The sequence below is a fragment of the Octopus bimaculoides genome, chromosome 23 (genome assembly GCF_046866305.1).
Source record: "Octopus bimaculoides isolate indiv1 chromosome 23, ASM4686630v1, whole genome shotgun sequence".
Classification (NCBI taxonomy): domain Eukaryota; kingdom Metazoa; phylum Mollusca; class Cephalopoda; order Octopoda; family Octopodidae; genus Octopus; species Octopus bimaculoides.
In genome coordinates, this window is record NC_142950.1 from 25,000,386 (window position 1) to 25,019,681 (window position 19,296).

Below are 19,296 nucleotides of genomic sequence, written 5' to 3' on the forward strand. Positions count from 1 at the left end.
ACCATCCAACCCATGATAATGAGGACTACATAATCCAGTATGTTCCTAATCTTTTGAAAATGGGGTGTGATTTGAGGGAGATTCACTGATATTGCCATATATCAGTAAAGTCGAAGGATAGATAACCTTTCAGCTATCTCACACCTCAATGTGTTTCCATGGCAGGTGTACTGTTTCAAAAGATATATCCCAGTGACATCAGCATTAAGATTTCAAAACAAATTTTTTTAAATGGTCTTTTAACCCTTTAGCATTCGAATTCCTTTATCAATTGTAATGTTTATTCATTCACATTGTTTTGAATTACTGATGCATTAGCACATAGCTTGGTGATTTTGATGCTGTGATCATTTTTTTATTTTTTATGACATTGTTGAACGGATGTGAAAGACTAGATCTGGCCACTTTGAACATGAAACAGGTAGAATATTTTGGTTGGATATGGCCAGTTTCAATGCGAAAGGGTTGAGTGTGTAATAAGTTTTCAGAACTTATCAATGTGGTGTCTTTTCTTGATGCAGGATGGAGGACGCCGACGGACTCCTGGTGGTGTATTCTTCCAACTTCTGAAAACAGATTCTGAAGTAACAAAGCAGAATATGAAAGACATATTTAATGATGAAAAGAAGGAAAAAGCCAAAACAAAGAAGATTCTAAGGTAAATATGTTTTTTTTTTTGTTGATTTTATGTCCCATTTCCCAATGCCTCATGGATTGAATGAATATGTTATTGAGGCATGGATGCCCTTTCTAATATTAAACTACATCTGTTTTTCAAACAAGGGGTCACTTACTCCTCACAGTTTCAAAGGTTTGAAGTAATCGGATGATTGCATGATGATGGGAGAAACTAACAACACCACCTTCTGGACTTTTGCATAAGCATTCATAGATGTAAACAAAGACACAGGCACATGCAAGCACACACACACTCACAGAGGTGGTCTTCTTTCAGCTTTTCACTACCAAATCCACTCACAAGATTCAGTTGACCTAAGTCTATAGAAGAAAAGACTTGTTGAAGGTACCATGCAGTGGAACTGAACCCCAAACCACATCATGTAGGCAAACCACACACATACTCATATTTGTGTGTAATGAATGTGTATAAGATGTCTTCAATGGCTGGATTGTCTTTCATCATAATTTTACTCATTCACAGCTCACCTGGATCTAAACAACTGATTAGTTTTAACACAAAACCAAACTGCATCTCATTGGAGCCAGGTGGAAATCAAGCAATGGGGATGTCTGGAGAAGGCTATTTGCAGGTTGTTGTGAGAAGACTTGAGGATCTATGTGCTAAGAGAGTGATGATGATGATAACTTAATATCACGGTATTTTCAGGCTGTATTCTACTACGAAGTTAGACGAGACGAGATGCAGTTTGGTTTTGTGCTTGGGTGAAGCACTATTGGTGGTATCTTTCTGATGAGGCAGCTGCAGGAGAAGCATTTTGCCAAAAATGAACCACTGTGCTTGGCTCTTGTTGACATTGGAGAAATCCTTTGACAGGTTCAACTGCTCCCTGGTGGTCCAATACAACCATGGCTCTCATACACATACATGCACACATTATCTGTCCTACCAAATCACCCATCTTCCTAACACCCCCCCCCCCCCCATTCCACTACGCATGATTACCACTCACTACAGGCCCTTCCACTCTACCTCACATGCCTATCTGCACACTCTCCATGCTCTAACATATCTACCATAACCCCCCCCCCCCCCAGCCAATCCATTTTCTCTCATCCATCACTTGTTAAGTCATATCTTCCCCTTCTCTAAACATAATGTATCTCCTCACACTCTTGTGCAACATACCCCTCGTTTCCCCTCTGTACTACTTATACAACCCCCACCACTATTCACTGTAGATAGCCCCCCCCCCCCAACACCATCTATTTCTTTCTCCTCTCTCAATCAGACTGTCTCTTTATCTTTCTCTCTAACTCTCTCTTCCACCTTCCTCTCCTTCTCTGTCCTAAGGTAGCCAAGTATCTCCTCTATCATAAGACAACTATCTCTGTCTCTCTATTATATTTAACAGATCAAACAACCCCATATATACTCTTGTTAGCTTGTTCTGTGGATCGGTGTGTTGTGAAGGTTAGAGCATTATTACCAAAACATTGTCAGAGAAGAAACTTACAAAATATAACAGTTTACATTTAATGAATAAATTTTCTGAATTTACAGGGCAAAACGCTTCAAGAACAAACTGAAGAAGAGAATGGAAGCTGATATGGGTTCCACCGAGAATGTTACTATGGAAACTGTTAGTGGTGAGCAGAAGGAAGACCGACTGGCTGCTGTTGTCAGTGACGACACCAGCAGTAATTCTAAAGACAGTTATTCACAAAGTAACAGCTCTGAACTTTCAAATGACCCAGTTAATATGGACATGTCTGACCTCCTGAAACGTCACAAAGAATATCAAAGTGAACAACAAACCATGACTGATTGTTCTGAGGAGAAAACAGACAAGGATTCCACAACGCAAGATCAATTGTCAATGTCTTCAAAGAAAAATGACAGACGACCCGATGCTGTCATTTATTTAGATGAAGATATCGACATGAGTTTTGATCTTTGATATTTGCTTTGTGCTTTTTTTTTTCTTTTCTTTCTGTCTTCTCTCTCTCTCTCTCACTCTTCTCTTTTTTTTAATCAATTCCAACTCAGGTGATAAAGAAGATAAACCTTTCTTAACAATAACTGAAGGAAGTACTTTAATTATCACTATGTGCAGTGACCATTTTAGTATTTGGCAGCCACAATTTACGTCTATAAAAGCATGTTTCTATAACAAAGTGATTGACCAAACAAAAACTATAATTTGCAATAACACCATCTCTTTTCTCTATTTATAAAGTAATCTCTCTTCATCAGTATCTGTTGACGATGTATATTGATATATAAGTTCTTTTTAACTCTCTTAATACTCATGTTGCTACCATCTGACCCAGTATAGGCACCTCACCTGGTTATGTAGGGCTGTTTTTACTTTGCTGTGCTGGCAAATGCAACATTCTATAGACTACAATGGCTATGCTCTTCTATCCATCACATTATTTCTAGCACTGCCATGTGTTAGTTCAGGGAACATACCTCACTTCTTCTATCAGAAATTTCTTACTTCATTTACTACCTTGGGGCTATGCTCATTAACAGTAGACACCAATAATATTTGTAAGCAATATTTGCTTAGCTTGCTTCATAGAAACATCAGCATTTGTTTAAGAATTTCCTGTAGCCCTTCACCTTACTTTTGTCAATCTTCTCTTCACTGCCCTTTCATATGCACACTACACACACACACACACATATATAATATTATATTATATATATATATATATATAAATATATATTCATACATACATAAATACATACATACATACATACATATATATATGATGCATACAATTATATGTATATATGTGTATTGTAAAATCGATAGAGCATCAGACAAAATACTTTGTGATATTCGATTACATCCCTTTACCATCTGACTTCCCATCCTGTTTGGGTCAAGTATTTTCTTCCTTCCTTACTAGGTTGAAAGAACAAGATATCAAAGCAAAGTTCTGGCGTCACTAAACCCTTAGAAAGTGTTGCCCCAGAATGGTCATACTGCACTGGTTCTTCAAAAAAAAAAAATTAAAAGGACTATATATTTTACTGTAAAAATCTTTTGTTCATTCTCTGAAGTTTTTCTTTTCATTTTCATTGATTCTTGCATCTGCTTTATATCACGATAACAATGACAGACCAGTGAATGAGAAAGGATTACTCTTGTATTTTGGGAGATTTGTGTTTGCTGTTAAACCTCAAGTCAGCTGGCTTTGAGATGTTTTGGCAGCAGCCATTTTGGTGTCACTGATTCAACACTGATTATTTGACATCATGACATCAAGCATTTTAATGTTTCTTTCATACTCTGTCTATCTCTCTGTATATATATATATATATGCATATAGAGAGATATAGTTATACAGATAAACACATTTGTGTTTGATATACAAAATATACTTGCATACATAAACACATGTAAATATATAGGGATATACAGAGACAGAAAAAAAACTGAAAATATTCAAAAGATGAACACTCGTGTATAAGCATATAGATATTTGTATAGTTACAAAAAAAAATAAACTTACATGGAGTACAAAAAATACAGAAAAACTAAGGGGAGAAGGCATGGTATTTCAAATCCAAAAGCTGTTTCTGGTGGGCTCAGAATTATGTAATAGTTGTAATGTTCATAATTGGTAGATGGAGTGTGCAAAACGTCAAAGATATGCACCCATTAGAGGATGCATATAAACATTATGGTAAAACCAGCCTCCATTGTCAGGGTAGAAAGATCAACAACGTTATATTCTTTTACTTGTTTCACTCATTTGACTGTGGCCATGTTGGAACACTGCCTTTAGTCAAACAAATCAACCCCAGAACTTGTTCTTTGTAAGTCTAGTACTTATTCTATTGGCCTCTTTTGCCAAACTGTTAAGTTATGGGAATGTAAACACACCAACATCGGTTGTCAAGCAAAGGTGGGGGCAGAAACACAGACACAAATAAATATATATATTGGGTCACCCCATAAATAATGCAGTTTCTTCAATTGCATGAATTAAAAGATGGAGGGGGACGGGATAAACTACCTGCATCAACATGCTATAAAAGTAGATAGTAGATAGGTTGAACTAAAGACAGGCAGACTTTAAGTAGTTTAACACCACAGTCAGTTGTACCATTACCTGAAATATACATCACACACTAATAACAGATCCTTAATACTGTAGAGCAGAGGTTCTCAACATGGCCTCTACCACCCCTAAGGGGTGTTGGGCATATTGAGGGAGGCATTAGGCTTTAGGAGTTGGTGAGGTAACATAACTAAATTTTACCTGTAGTAGTAATTATACATGATAAAACTAGTAATTGTTATTAAGGTAAAATGAAAGGTAAGTAATGTACTGCTATTTCTAGCAGGTTGATCAACTCTGTAGAATCTATGCAGTTGCTCAACTTCATATAGAAAATTTTGCTAGATCTCATCAGGCACAGAGAAGTCGTTAACTTGCAATGTATAAAGTAAATTTTTGTCTTTATTAATTTTTTAATCTTTTCTCTGTTAAAAGCTTATACAATCCATTTTTAGAGTAAGATTTATAAATAATCATCCATGTTAAGTTGGTTTAGTTATGATACCTCACTTCTCACTTAGGTGGATGCTAAGCATAACAACTACTTTAAAAGGGTGTTGAAAAAGATTAAGAACCACTGCTGTAGAAATATGAAGAATATTGCAACAAAAAGAATGGGTCGACCAATTAATCTCATTCATCCGTTTTGATTTTCTTCTGAAAATATTTTTACAATGTCTTTTCTAACAGCAAAGCCTACATACAAGCTACTTTATGGTTTAAGGCCCCACCAGACTCTCAGGACAGAAGTTCTGAAACCTGTTACAAGGTGATATCCAGCCCACTGCTGTTTACGACAACCGATTTATCTCCCTTTACCTTTAACAAACCAATGAGTGATTTGTATCTTTTACAGCGATGATGGTTCATCTTTGCAGACTGTCGGCCACAATTGGTAATACAACAGATTATCAGCTATATCATAGATAGCAGTATCTGACCCCATGAGAACGAGCCTATGTTGAATGAAAAAGTATTATATATGTCTATAAGTTGTAGAATTTTGTAAGAGTTTCCTTAGTCAGAGATGTACCAGTATCTGTCTTCAAACCACATGCTAATGTGTATGACTACAAAAAGGAAAAGACATGAGAAACGGTTTTGATCGGATTAAAACAACAGAACAGCTTAAAACGAATAAAATGAAAATGTAACTCAGAAAATACAGAAAACCCTGCAAAACTTGACAGAAAATAAGTCAGCATGGAAACCAACAATGGCTGAAAATCTCTGGTGTAAAATTAGTAACAGAAGGTTTGGTTTTAATTGTATAAGATCAATGTTTAACCACATAAGGGGTCTCAACATAAGAAGTTAATTAATACCAATTGTGGCAAATATTTGGAATATGTCTCTGGTCTGGGGGTAACTCCCAACTTCCACCAAAATCAGAAGCCTAAGAAAGGTTCAAGGTCCATACTGTTGTCGTTAAGTAATATCAACTTGAGACTATGTAATTTTACAAAGACAGTCTACAGATATGACTGAGTTGGCAGCCACATCTATTAAGTGAAAGACCCACAATTGAATGAGGAAACTAATTGATACAAGTATGACATGCCTGTCCAGACTGACAAGGTGATCAAAGTGAACTATTCCCAATATCATAAAGAAAGAGTAACTATATATATTTTAATTTAGTGAAGGCACATGGCTCAGTGGTTAGAGTGCTGGGCTCACAATCATGACACTCTCTCAGCCAGTAGAACTTCCAAGTTGTGACAAATGGAGAGAGAGAGAGAGCTGCACCAGCATTTTGCTAGCACTTATTTACAGCTGATTAGAACAGAGCCATGTAAAATGAAATATTTTCTCAAGAACACAACACTATCTACTCCAAGAATTGTATTAGCTCTAACTACTTGGCCAAAGACTTTCAAAAATCAAAACTTGATTATTTTAACTGCTTGACATCACTCCAACAGAAAGTAACATGAGGAAATAAACAGAGAGAGATTTTTAAAAACCTTGCCGATTTAGTGATCAATCATAGTGACTAGTTGGGAAAAGGTAGTTTGACAGGAGGGCTAAGAAGAAGGGGAGATAATAAAGCACTGATGATCCGAACACCGGTGCACATGCGTGTATGTAGGTGAGTGTGTGTGTGTGGATAGGGGCTAGTGACTTTGACATGTGGATGTGTAAGTGTATGCATTTGTAATGTGTGGGTGTGCAGATGATGGTGTGGGTGCTGGGAAGTGGTTAGTGTGTGAGGGTGGGTTGGGGTGGATGGAAGGGGTATCAACGAAGAGAGAAGGTGGGTAGGGGTAAAGAGAGGAAGTAAGTGTCAGAGCAAGAGAGGAGAGGTGGGTAGGAATAAAGAGATGAAGAGGGGAAGGGAGTTGAGCCCATATGGTGCAAAGGAGCAAAGAGAGAAGGTTAATTCCTCTTCATGATGAAGGCAGGAGTCCGGATAGCCCCTATGCAAAGACAATCCAAACACAGACAGTTGTAACAAATGACTGGTAAAGCGGACATGGTGCAAGATTGAGGTCTCATTGCTGAGCCTAATGTCTCTGAGGTGCTCTGCAAACTGGTCAGCCAAGCAGCGTCCTGTTTGACCAATGTACAGAGAAGGGCAAAAAGAGCAGGAGATGATGTTGCTAGAAGTGCAGGTAAAGGAGTCAGTGATATGATTAAAGAATGACATTATTCATTGATTATAAAGATGGCCATTTAAGATGATTATTATGTAAGTTGTTATAAAATAGAAAATAACTTTTTATAGTTGCTTCTGTATACAAGTTATTTGTAGATCTCCAGTTCATTTTGCATAATAGTTAGAAGTTAGTTTCATCTCAGTGACTACTAGAAAAAGATGGAGTAAGAGGAATGTAGGTAGATGGAAAGGATAATAAATCTATTCTATGTTTATCAGCATACTGAAAGAGTTCCTCTTTGACCATGAGGCAGGTTGATCCAAAGAGGGAGAAAACGATTTAGCTTTTCGTATTTATATTCTATGTAGCTAAATAAGGTCAAGCTAAAACGAATTTTTCTTTCTAATCAGCTTTGATCAATGAATGCTTAAAAAAGGCCAAAGAAGTTAGAACAATTGGCTGAGGATTTATTTGACAATGTAGAAATTTCCTGCAGAAGATAGGTCTAGAACCCAGGCAAACTAAAGAAAGCTACCAAGGAAATAGGCACAGCAGTTGAAACCATCTCCAGTTGGATATGGTTGAAAAGACACCAAAAGTGGAATCCTTCAGTAGGTGAAAACTAGCTCAGTCCTTGCTGCCTCACTCAGGTGAAGCATACAGGTTAAGGAGCAAAATGCTTGTGACCCTGAGATACCTGCTGATGATATGGAAAGATTTCCAACATCACAATCAGCGTTGGATTAACCATTAAGCAAAAGAAATATGTACTTAGGGCATCAAGGGAAGGAGGGGGCACCACAGAAATGGTAAATGGTTTACGGCACGAAAGAAATCATTTTAAACTTGCTAAAATAATATTTGGGATGCCGTTATCTCTACTAAGTATAGATGCAAATGTGTTACCTAAAATTAATTTTGAGGATCTGATCAAAGACTTAGCATTTCAAAAAAGTAGGAGGTAACTTTTCAAATATAAATAAAGTGGAAGTATACAAAAATAAACATTATTTTCCATCTTACCGTTTTGTTTTGAAAAGTAAAAATTTATTTTATGGTTTGTTATTGTTTATATTTTGAATTACATAATCTTTCATGGGGGCACCAAAATCTTTTAAGTGCTTAGGGTCTCAACGGGTCTTAATTTTGCTACCCTGGTAACTGTTTATTGAATCTTCAAAATGAAACTCTTGGGGACGTGATATCGAAGGGAAGTAAGTTTGAATTAGGAAACGTTCACGACTGTTAAGTCCCATTTAGATGTCTAAAATGGAGCTGGTCCGTTTTACCCCAGTGGACCATCTTGCCCCGGTTTCCCCTATATATTAAAATTGGGGAAGGCCGGTTTATGGGATTACCTTAGGTTTCCCGTCCATTTTTAAGAGGTTATGGACCAACAGGTTTTTGGGATCTGACGATACGTCATAGCTAAACCCTTTGTGGGCGGGAAACCTAAGTTAATCCCATAAACCGGTCTTCCTCAATTTTAATATATATATATATATATATATATATATATATATATATTTAATCCGCAGAAGTTACAGAGTGACTCAAAGGTCACGAGTTTCGTGCGCTGGCGCGTATCACGGAACTCTTCGTCTTAGAGCCACTCTACTGCTGATTATTAATATATACTCGTGTTTGGGTCCTGTATATTATATTATATATGTATTATATCCCTATCTGTTATAGAAGTAATTATTAAATTATCTAAATAAACAGTTTAGGTTTGACTTTTGTGTTTGCATCACCAAACCTTATCTCTCTCTCTCTCTCTCTCTCTCTCTCTCTCTCTCTATATATATATATATATATATATATATATATATATATATATATATATATATATATATATATATATATAAGGTGGCAGTGAAATTAAATCTCTGTTGTTGAACAAAAGGCTTTTCTTTGCAACAATCCTGAGAACGAGGGTCATAATTGTCGAAAGGTCCGCAAAAACGTCAGGGCCAAATGCCTGCTGTAATACGTTACTGTCCTTTACGGGCTGAGTTCAATTCCTGTCGAGGTCAGGTTTGCCTTTATCCTCCCGAGGCGGAATCGATAAAATATAAACTAGTCAAGAACTAAGGTCGATTTAATATTTCAGTGAAATATTCGAACTAGAATTTTAAAAAAATGTTCGCCCTCACAACTGTCGTCTTTCATAATTTTGCTGCTGGTTAACACGCTGTACATCCCTCTCTGACAACTGATAATGGACTAATCCAGAAATAAGGCGGGAAGCTTTGAGGACAATGTTATTTATTTTCTTCTGATTAATTTCAGAAGTTTAAGTAAACTTCTCGTTTTTGTTTTTGTTATTATTTGATTGTGTATATATATATATCGTATGTGTGCGCGTCTTTTTATTCTTTGTGGTGTGTTTCTGGAAACTTTTTTTCTTTTCTCCCTCGCCGACCACTAATCGTTGCCTCCGACATCTCCCTCTTTCACAGTCCGCTTTCTTTTGTGGGGGGCACTAAGCTGTTTTTAAAACCACCACCACCTTTCACGATCTAAAACAAAACACCAGAATGCCTTCTAGGACTTCATCAATCTCAAAGACTACAATATCTTCGCCAAAACTTAGGGAATCCAATAAAATGTAAGTCCGATTTTGATTTATTTAATAAAAATCATATGTATTGAATATTAAAAGTTGGTGCGATCTTCATTCAAAATTGCCGAACAAAAACCCGAATTCTAGCGTTTAAGACCTCACAGAAAGACTGAAATGCACATGGATATAATTTTATACATAACACATACACCGATTTTATACATATATATTCTTTGATACAAACAGTCACATATATCTGTTGACTTTGTTTTTATATCGTGTGTATATTTTATAAATATACGTATATGCATGTATATGTATGTATATCTGTACACACATGTTAAAACTTAATTCACGGAATTCTAGTCTTGGTCAACTCTCTTATAATTACCGAATGATGATTAGCGAAAGATCGCCAAAACTTTTAAGCTCAATTTACAAAGAATATTTATGTGTTGCATGGAAATGACTGTATTCGGAGTCAATAGTATCAAACACACACGTTTGCGTATCTATATATGCACACTACCAAAATTTGTAACAATAACGCGGGAAAAAGTAAACAAACAACAGTATTTATAATCACTAAACTTGAGATTTCAAGGAAATAGAAGAAAAAAGTGGGAATCCATGGTGCAATTCCTTTCTCAATGGCATTAATAATATAAATAAATTAAACTATTTAAAATGAGAACCGAAACCGAATCTAGCTTTAAATGATCCAGCTTTCTGTTTAATTTGTTTAACTGCGACGCAGCCCTGCTTAAACTGACCTACGATTAAAAACATTTCTAGTATTTTTTTTTCTTTTCAGGTTTGTCTGGGTCCCTATTATAATATATATTTGTCTTTTAAGGCAGTTGAGTGTGATTTAAGAGGGATCGAGTTGCTATTTCTACCAGTTTGACCGACCACGTAGAGGCTCTTTTTTCAGAAAAGCGGAAATGGTACGAAAGTTGTAACATTATATGGACTGAAGTAACTAATTAACGACTGTATAGAACACATAACACTTGTTAGTCTTTCTCGCTCTGCATAACACCACATCTTTATAAATGGGGTTTTATCTTATGGAGATTATCTGAAATGGTAACTCAAATAATGGAAATGATCTATATATATCTAATATATAAATATATATATATATATATATATATACAAGATGCGGTGAATAAACTGTCGTCTAAATTACGCAAAAATGAAAATGACACTGACAACTCATTTTAACAGATATATTTACTAAAGTTACATAAAAATATCGTGAAATACTAAGGAGTAAATTTATTCAATAAAATCATCATTGACTTCGGAATCTCCTGCAACTATTCTGGACGGTCTCCTTGTTTAAATTGGTGAATGCTGCCATAATCCTTACCTTCAGTTCATCTTTGGTGTTACAAGGAGTTTTGTTGATCTTTTGCTCAACTGTGCCCCACACATAATAATCAAGGGGGTTGCAGTCTGGGGAGTTAGGTGGCCAGATGTTAGGGGTGATGTGGTCGCAATAATTGTCTGACAGCCATGACTGGGTCCTTCTACTTGTGTGGCATGGTGCAGAGTCCTGTTGCCAGACATAGGGTCTTCCAGCAGTCACCCTCTTCACTCAGATTGACACCCAAACACTCTGGAATGTTCGTATTGGAACTTCCGGCGCGAATGCTAAGCAGTACAGCATGTCGTTATCAAATTTCCGGCAGAGTGAATTGCGTCATGGTGCTGTTTTTCTCACAGACGGTGCCCAACTGACCCTACCATACTGTGTAGTCGACGAAATCAAAAACAATGCGCATGCGCGCAATTAAAAATATAAAATGGCGACAATCTACCCATCGCACCCTGTATGTGTACGTGTGTATATATATATATATATATATATATATATATATATAATATATATACATATATAGCTTTTATCTTTTACTTTCAATCATTAGACTTTGGCCATTCAGCGTCATCGCCATTCAAGGATTTAATCGAACGAATCGACTATTTCTTTAAAGCCTGGTACTTATTATATCGGTCCGTTATACCGAACCACTAAGTTTCGGGGACATAAACACACTAACACCGGTTGTAAAGCGATGGTGGAGCACGAAGTTACACATTATACAATGAGCTTTCAGTTTCCATCTACCAAGTCCATTCAAAAGGTTCCGGTCTGCCTGAAGCTATAGTAGAAGACATTTGCTGAAGGTGCCACACGTTGGGACTGAACCCAGAACTTCTTACTACGCCCGCTCCGTATATATATCGTTAATATAGTCTTTATTCAAATATACGATTGATTCGATTTTATACACATTACAGTGTTCATATCTACATGGTATTGCTATCAGTTTCATCATTACCTGGCGTCTTAGCCCTGAGTATATACATCCAGTTCTCTATTGATAATAACTAGCACTCCGTTGGTTACGACGTTGAATATTCTAGTTGATCCCTTTCTGGTAGAATCGTTAGCATACCGGGCAAAATGCTTAGCGGTATTTCGTCTGTCTTCGTGTTCTGAGCACGAATTCCACTGAGGTCGACTTTGGCTTTCATCCATTTGGGGTTGATAAAATAAGTACCAGTTGAGCACTGAGGGTCGATCTAGTCATCTTATCCTCTCCACTGAAACTGCTGGCCTTGTGCCAAAATTTGAAACCAATATTTGAATGTCTCCTCACTTGTTACTGTTGTTCAAGATGCTCATTGTGAGATCCATCATTCTGAAATCAAACTTCATCACTTACTCCTTTTTCTTGAGTTACTTGACATTTCCATTCCCTAACTTATCCTTCAGACACATCAATAACCTTCCATATATCATCATCATCATTTTTATATCCACTTTCCATGCTGCTATGGGTTGGACAGGTCATCACAATATTCAAAGCATTTCTTATTGGGATTCTACAGCTGGATAACCTTCCCATCACCAACCACTTTATAGCAGACTTTGGGTACTGTGTACAACTGTACCAGACAGGTTAAGTCTTCAGTAATAAATAAATAAATAAATAAATATATACTGGGTTGAGTCAAAAGTTTTTTTTTAATATTTAAAACTTTAATTAATAGTCGAGACAAATTACATATGAAAAGTATTTATTCTTTATTCAGCAACATATATCCCATCAAATTCTGTTGTCTGTTACTATTGTACCAAAAAGCTCAATTCCACACTTATACCACTTGGCTGGTTTAGAGGCAAAAAATTCCCTACACCTATTTTCAACCTCATCCACATTGTTGGCTCGGAAAAGGTAATCTGATAGTGCAAGGTCTGAACTGTATGCAGGGTAAGGCAGCACTCCCGCTTTCTCAAGTTTGCACCTGGTCGCATTAGCAATGTATGCTGGGGCATGGTTATACTGTATGTGTCTTCAATTAACCAATGCTGGTTTTATTCTACACATTCATTGACAGTTCTTGAGCCTTCCACATTATTAATTTCTTTTGCTGCTGCTCTGGCACTGTCCTTTTTTCCACAGGTAGCGTAAAGAGGCTCTAATTGGAAATTTTTTTCATCACTCATTATCATAGCTGTAAAATAATAAACAATTCAGCAATGATTAGACCTCAAGTTGTATCAAATTAATATAAGATACAAGGTACCAAAAATTGTCAGTGAAAATCTGAAAACAACTTTTGATTCGACCTAAGATGTATATATATATATATACATACACGTGTGTGTTGCCTTGTTTTGACATCACATGATAGTTGTAAACAAGTGTCACCATTATACATGCAGTGTCATTTGTTCCCAATTTTTCTTGAAATCATGTTCATTCATCATTGTCATTTAACGTCCGCTTTCCATGCTAGCATGGGTTGGACGATTTGACTGAGGACTGGTGAACCAGATGGCTACACCAGGCTCCAATCTGATTTGGCAGAGTTTCTACAGCTGGATGCCCTTCCTAACGCCAACCACTCTGAGAGTGTAGTGGGTGCTTTTACGTGCGACCAGCACGACGGCCAGTCAGGCGGTACTGGCAACGGCCACACTCAAAATAGTGTATTACCTTGCTTGGAAACAGGTGAGGGTGGGTGATAGCAAGAGCACCCAGCTTCCGGAAAATTTGCCTAGTTGAATTCCATCTGATCTATGCAAGCTTGAAGGAATATACATTAATACAATGATGATGATGAAAATTACTTTAACAGTATTTCACTTTACTTATTCTCATTTTCTTTGACTAATTTAAAAATTGATTTCAATAATTTAGAAATACCCTTGGGACATAACCAATTCTTCTTTCTTGGTGATGAATGTATTAACTGAGGAGTCTCACCTTTTATCATAACCTCTCTTTTTCTCCCACACATAAAACACATTTATGTCAGTTCGTTCTATCATTTCTTGAATCTCACCAGGCAGTAGGGCCAGCTTGTACTTTGCTCTGGTTTACACAGAACATTCCTATGCATGTGGAGGCACATGGTTTAGTGGTTAGGGTGTTGGAATCCTGATTGTAAGGTTGTCGTTCTAATTCCTGGGCCTGGTGAGGTGTTGTATTCTTGAGCAAAACACTTCATTCCATACTCCTCCAGTCCACTCAGCTGGTAAAAATGAGTAATCCTGCAATGGACCAGCATCTTGTCTAGGGAGGAATATATATATACCTGGGAAACTGGTCCTGTGCTTCTTACAGAATTATGTGAACTAACCAACTTTCGTTTCTTGTTCTTCTCTAGTGTAAAAGATCTTCAGAACAAATTCCAGACTGGAGACATCACAGAAGTGGTGAGACCATTTTTATGTTTATTTGATATACAGTAATCCCTTGACTATCGTGGGTGTTACATTCCAAAAAGCCCTGCGATAGGTGAAAATCCGCAAAGTAGAAACAGTACTGTACTGTATGTTATTTTATATTATTTTTATAATTTGTATATACTTATTTTATTATAAATGCAAAGCAACACCACAGAGGAATTTGACATAAGCTTAAATAATAAACTGTGATAGGTGAACCACAATATGATGAGGGATTACTGTATATTTCTTTTTTGTGTTTGCATTTAGTCTTTTTTATTGTTTTTGTTGCTTTACCCCCAACTCTAAATCACTTGACAGTAACTTTAGCAGAGTCATTAAGTATGGGACAAAATGGCCTTGTGGTATTTATTCCAAATCCTTTTAGAGTTAAGATCCGACCAAAGGTCAACTTTACCTTTCATCCTTTGGGAGTTGATAAAGTGCTAACCGGCGACACTGGTCGTTGTTGGACTGTATACCTTGTATTTTATTGGGTCTGTCTCCTGGAAATCCAATCCTGGCTTCCTTGTCTTAATCCATTGCCCAACTTAATGATGGATTAAGTCTATCCATCACCCATCCTTGATACCCTTCCACCCAGCCCTTGACACCTTTAGCTGAATTCATTTTGTTGCAAGCATTTAGGACAGATTTCTGGTCTCTTTCTCACAAAGCCCTTCTCTCCTGATTAAACAATAAAAAAAAATATGCTGCATTCTACCCCACCATTGTAACATGTTATGTTCAAATTTTGTAAAGTTGCATCATCTGATCTACAGGTCTGTAGAACCAAAGTGTTGGCCTAGGGTGAAGCATAATTCATGGTTACAAAGCATGTCAACCCATGCGACCTTCTCTTCACATTATTTATAGGGTTTTAAACACATTTATTAGGGACCAAACCCCTTCATGGTCATTTGGTTCCTGCTGGCAAAACATATGGGCATATTAGTTAATGTAGTCCAGGCATGCTCAGTGGTTAGAGTGTTGGGCTCACATGGGGTAGTGAGTTTGATTCCTGGACTGGGCTGTTTGTTGTGTTCTTGAGCAAGACACTTTTTTTCACATTGCTCCCGTTCACTCAGCTGTAGAAATAAGTTGTGACATCACTGGTGTTGAGCATTACCGATCTTTGCCTTTTTCCTTGGATAACATTGGTGGTGCAGTATGCATGGGCAACTGCTGTCCTTCCATAAACATAAATCAGATGATACAACCTTGCCCGGACTTGTGCCTCGGAGGGGAACTTTCTAGATGCAATTCCACGGTCATTCATGAGCAATGGGGGTCCTTTTTAGTCCAGGCACCTGTGCTGGGACACTTAAAAGACACCCAGTACATTCTGTGGAATGGCTAACATTAGGAAGGGCATTGAGCTGTAGCAACCAAGCCAAAGCAGACTGGGGCCTGGTGCAGCTCTCTGGCTTATCAGTTCCAGTCAAACTGTCTTACCCATGCCAGCATGGAAAAACAAACAGTAAATGATGATGATCATGATCATAGTTGGTATGCTTTTGATCTTTGGTCTGTTGGATCAAGGCTATCCTGGAGTTAAGCAACGATGGGCATACTATTACTACACTGACTCTCACCTGTGAAATTTTATTGACAAAAATTATTTGGAAAGCCCATCAGGGTAACTATTCTTGTTGTTGGGTGGTAGATTTCACCCAGTTTAATACCACCATCTGGCTCTTGGTGGGCTTTAGTAAAATCCCTAGTGCTGTTATAGTCTGGGAGTAACATCCTTCATTCCTGTTATTACTAACAAGCTATGCACTACTTCCATATTTAACAGTTTTTTACATCGCTTAAAGATGAAGTAACTCACTAAAATGATGTAACTGATCAGGTAAACTTAGCCATTTGATAAATAAAGTGAGTATAAAAGCCCTGAAGGTCCATCTAGTCAACTAAAACCTTTCAAGGTGGTGCTCCAGTATGATCAGCATCCAAGACACAACCACCTTATCCATATGCTAAGCAGCATTTCATCCGTCTTTAATGTTCCGAGTTCAATGTGTTTCTTGTGTCTGTTCCATTTTCAGGATTACTGGAACCAACTCTGTGAGAAGTTCAGCCATGTTCTCACTGGAGCAGCGAAGGACCAGATCCAAACCTTGGAGACGGAATTGGGAGAAGAATTATTGACCATTGTAAGTATTGATCGATTGATTGATTGAATGATGTTGGGTTTTAGTCCCAGGTCAATCTTGATTGATGTTGTTTAGTTTCAGATAAGTCCTGATTAACCATAGGCGTTCCAGCCATGCCCATTCTGTCAGTTTAGTGGTGTGTCTAGGACTAACATTATCCAATGAGTCTTTTCTTTATTTGAGAATATATTTTATCATTTGATGAAGGTTTGGCTGCCATTTCTAGCAGATCACATGGGTGTTGTTGTTACTGCTGTTGTTCAGCCCCATATCATCCCCGATACTATAACAATCCATTATTATTTTTTTCCAGTCAATGTATTTAGAACTGTGGGTTTATATAAAAGATTGGAGACAGCACAGGACAAAACAACACAAAAAGAACGGGATTTAACTGTATAAAGGGTATAGAGGGTAGAGTGTTATTTGTGGAAGATTTGACTTGTATTTCTAGCTAACCAAGCAACTACATTAAAACTGACATTCTGTCGGTTACGACAAAGAAGGTGTCCAGCTGTTTTCAGGGATACTCAGCATGATGTAGAATTTGACAAGGCTGGCCCCTTTGAATTACAGGTACTACTCATTTTCGCCAGCTGAGTGGACTGGAGCAATGTGAAATAAAGTACCTTGCTCAAGGACACAACATGCCTCTGGTTTTCGAACTCACAGCCTTAAAAATTGTAAGCTGAATATTCTAACCACTGAGCTGTGCGCCTTTACTAGCTGACCAAGCAACTGCATAGAAGCTTGATGTTGTTATTGGTGATGGTGTTTGACCCCAGGTCAGCTGTGATCCAACAGACCTATAATGAAAGGTATCCCAGCTTTGACAATCCCATTTGTATTTTAGAGCAGAGATAATGTCACTGATGATGGTGACTACTACTACTACTACTACTACCACCACTACCACTACTAATACCAACTTTATTAATATCATGATAATAATAATCCTTTCTACTATAGGCACAAGGCCTGAAATTTGTGGAGAGCGAGTAAGTTGATCACATCGTTCCCGATGAGTCACTGGTACTTTTTTTTATCGACCTTGAAAGGATGAAAGGCAAAGTTGACCTGGGTGGAATTTGATCAATAATGATAATAATAATAATAATCATCATCATTTAACGTCCGCTTTCCATGCTAGCATGGGCTGGACGATTTGACTGGAGACTGGCGAAGCGGATGGCTACACCAGACTCCAATCTGATCTGGCAGAGTTTCTACAGCTGGATACCCTTCCTAATGCCAACCACTCCGAGAGTGTAGTAGGTGCTATTTACATACCACCGGCACAAGGGCCAGTTCGAATAATAATAATAATAACCATTAGCACACTGGGCAAAATGCTTAGCAGCAGTTTGTCTTTACATTCTTAGTTCAAATTCTGCTGGGGATGACTTTGCCTTTTGTCCTTTCGGGGTTGATAAATTAAGTACCAGTCAAGTACTAGAGTTGATGTAATCAACTATCCTGCTCCTCCCAAATTTCAGGCCTTGTGCCCATAGCAGAAAGGATTATTATTATTATTATTATTATTATTATTATTTATTTATTTCTATTATATATCCTTTGTTATATCTTTTAATGTGGTAGTGACTCCCTTCGATCGATGTAAACCCCTACCTGTTTTTAGTTTTTTATTTTGGTTTTGTTTTTATGTGCCATAACTCCTCCTTTGATATTGTCCTTCATGTCATAAGCCCTTGTGGCCAATAAAAGAAATCATTACTATTATTATTATTATTATATAGGTCATATGGCCTAGTGGTTAGGGTGTTGCACTCAGAGTTGTGAGATCATGGTTTCAGTTCCTAGACTGGGTGGCACATTGTGTTCTTGAGCAAAACATTTCATCTTGTGTTGCTCTGTGATTACTTCAACACCTGACATGTGGTTCTTTGTGCACCTGTTCATGCAACATCGATTTGATGTAGAGAGTGAGCTATTGTGTAGCACATACATTTGAATACTATTAACAAATCATTTGTGCAAGTCATTGAGCAAAAAGCTCTTTTGGGGATTTATTTATTATTGTTATTATCATTTTATACAGTTAAATCCCGTTCTTTTTGTGTTGTTTTGTCCTGTGCTGTCTCCAATCTTTTATATAAACCCTCAGTGGTGAATAAAGAAAAAATGCTTATTATTATTTGACCAAGTCTACCTATTTGTGATTCAGTAGTATAGTTGAATACAGGTCATCAACCAATGTAAATAGTATTTGCAGGAACAAGGGTTTAGGCTGCAGTGCTGTGTTTATTCCTTTCTCCCATAAGCAAAGTGTTTGATAGACTAGCATCCTATCCAGGAGCAGAGATCTCTCAATTACTAAAATACTTATAAAATTTAAGTTCCAGTATATGTAGATATGTTTCTGGGGTTTCTTTATTCTTTTTTTTTTTTTTAAACCTGTTTTACAGCAATTTTTTCATGCATGGATGGGTCAGCTGCAGTTATTGTTGGACTAATTTTTCCGGATGGTTGCTTCTTCTAAAGTCT

General features: G+C 37.2%; 2 protein-coding genes across 3 annotated transcripts in view; both read left to right on the forward strand.

Annotated features, from left to right (window-relative positions):
* The window catches only part of LOC106877271 (phosphorylated adapter RNA export protein), an 11,861-nt gene extending 8,942 nt beyond the window's left edge, over positions 1-2,919 (forward strand). Inside the window, exons 4-5 of one of the 2 annotated variants that reach the window (XM_014926134.3) lie at positions 522-658; positions 2,204-2,919. In XM_014926134.3, the coding sequence (XP_014781620.1) occupies positions 522-658; positions 2,204-2,600 (534 nt within the window). In that variant the 3' untranslated portion in view covers positions 2,601-2,919. The remainder of the gene's footprint in view (positions 1-521; positions 659-2,203) is intronic. The other variant, XM_014926135.3, reaches the window with a different exon arrangement.
* Positions 2,920-9,777: 6,858 nt separating this feature from the next.
* Positions 9,778-19,296, forward strand: part of LOC106877272 (DNA (cytosine-5)-methyltransferase 1) — a 57,765-nt gene continuing 48,246 nt past the window's right edge. Inside the window, exons 1-3 of the mRNA XM_014926136.3 lie at positions 9,778-9,930; positions 14,572-14,620; positions 16,684-16,791. Of these exons, the coding sequence (XP_014781622.1) occupies positions 9,860-9,930; positions 14,572-14,620; positions 16,684-16,791 (228 nt within the window). The 5' untranslated portion in view covers positions 9,778-9,859. The remainder of the gene's footprint in view (positions 9,931-14,571; positions 14,621-16,683; positions 16,792-19,296) is intronic.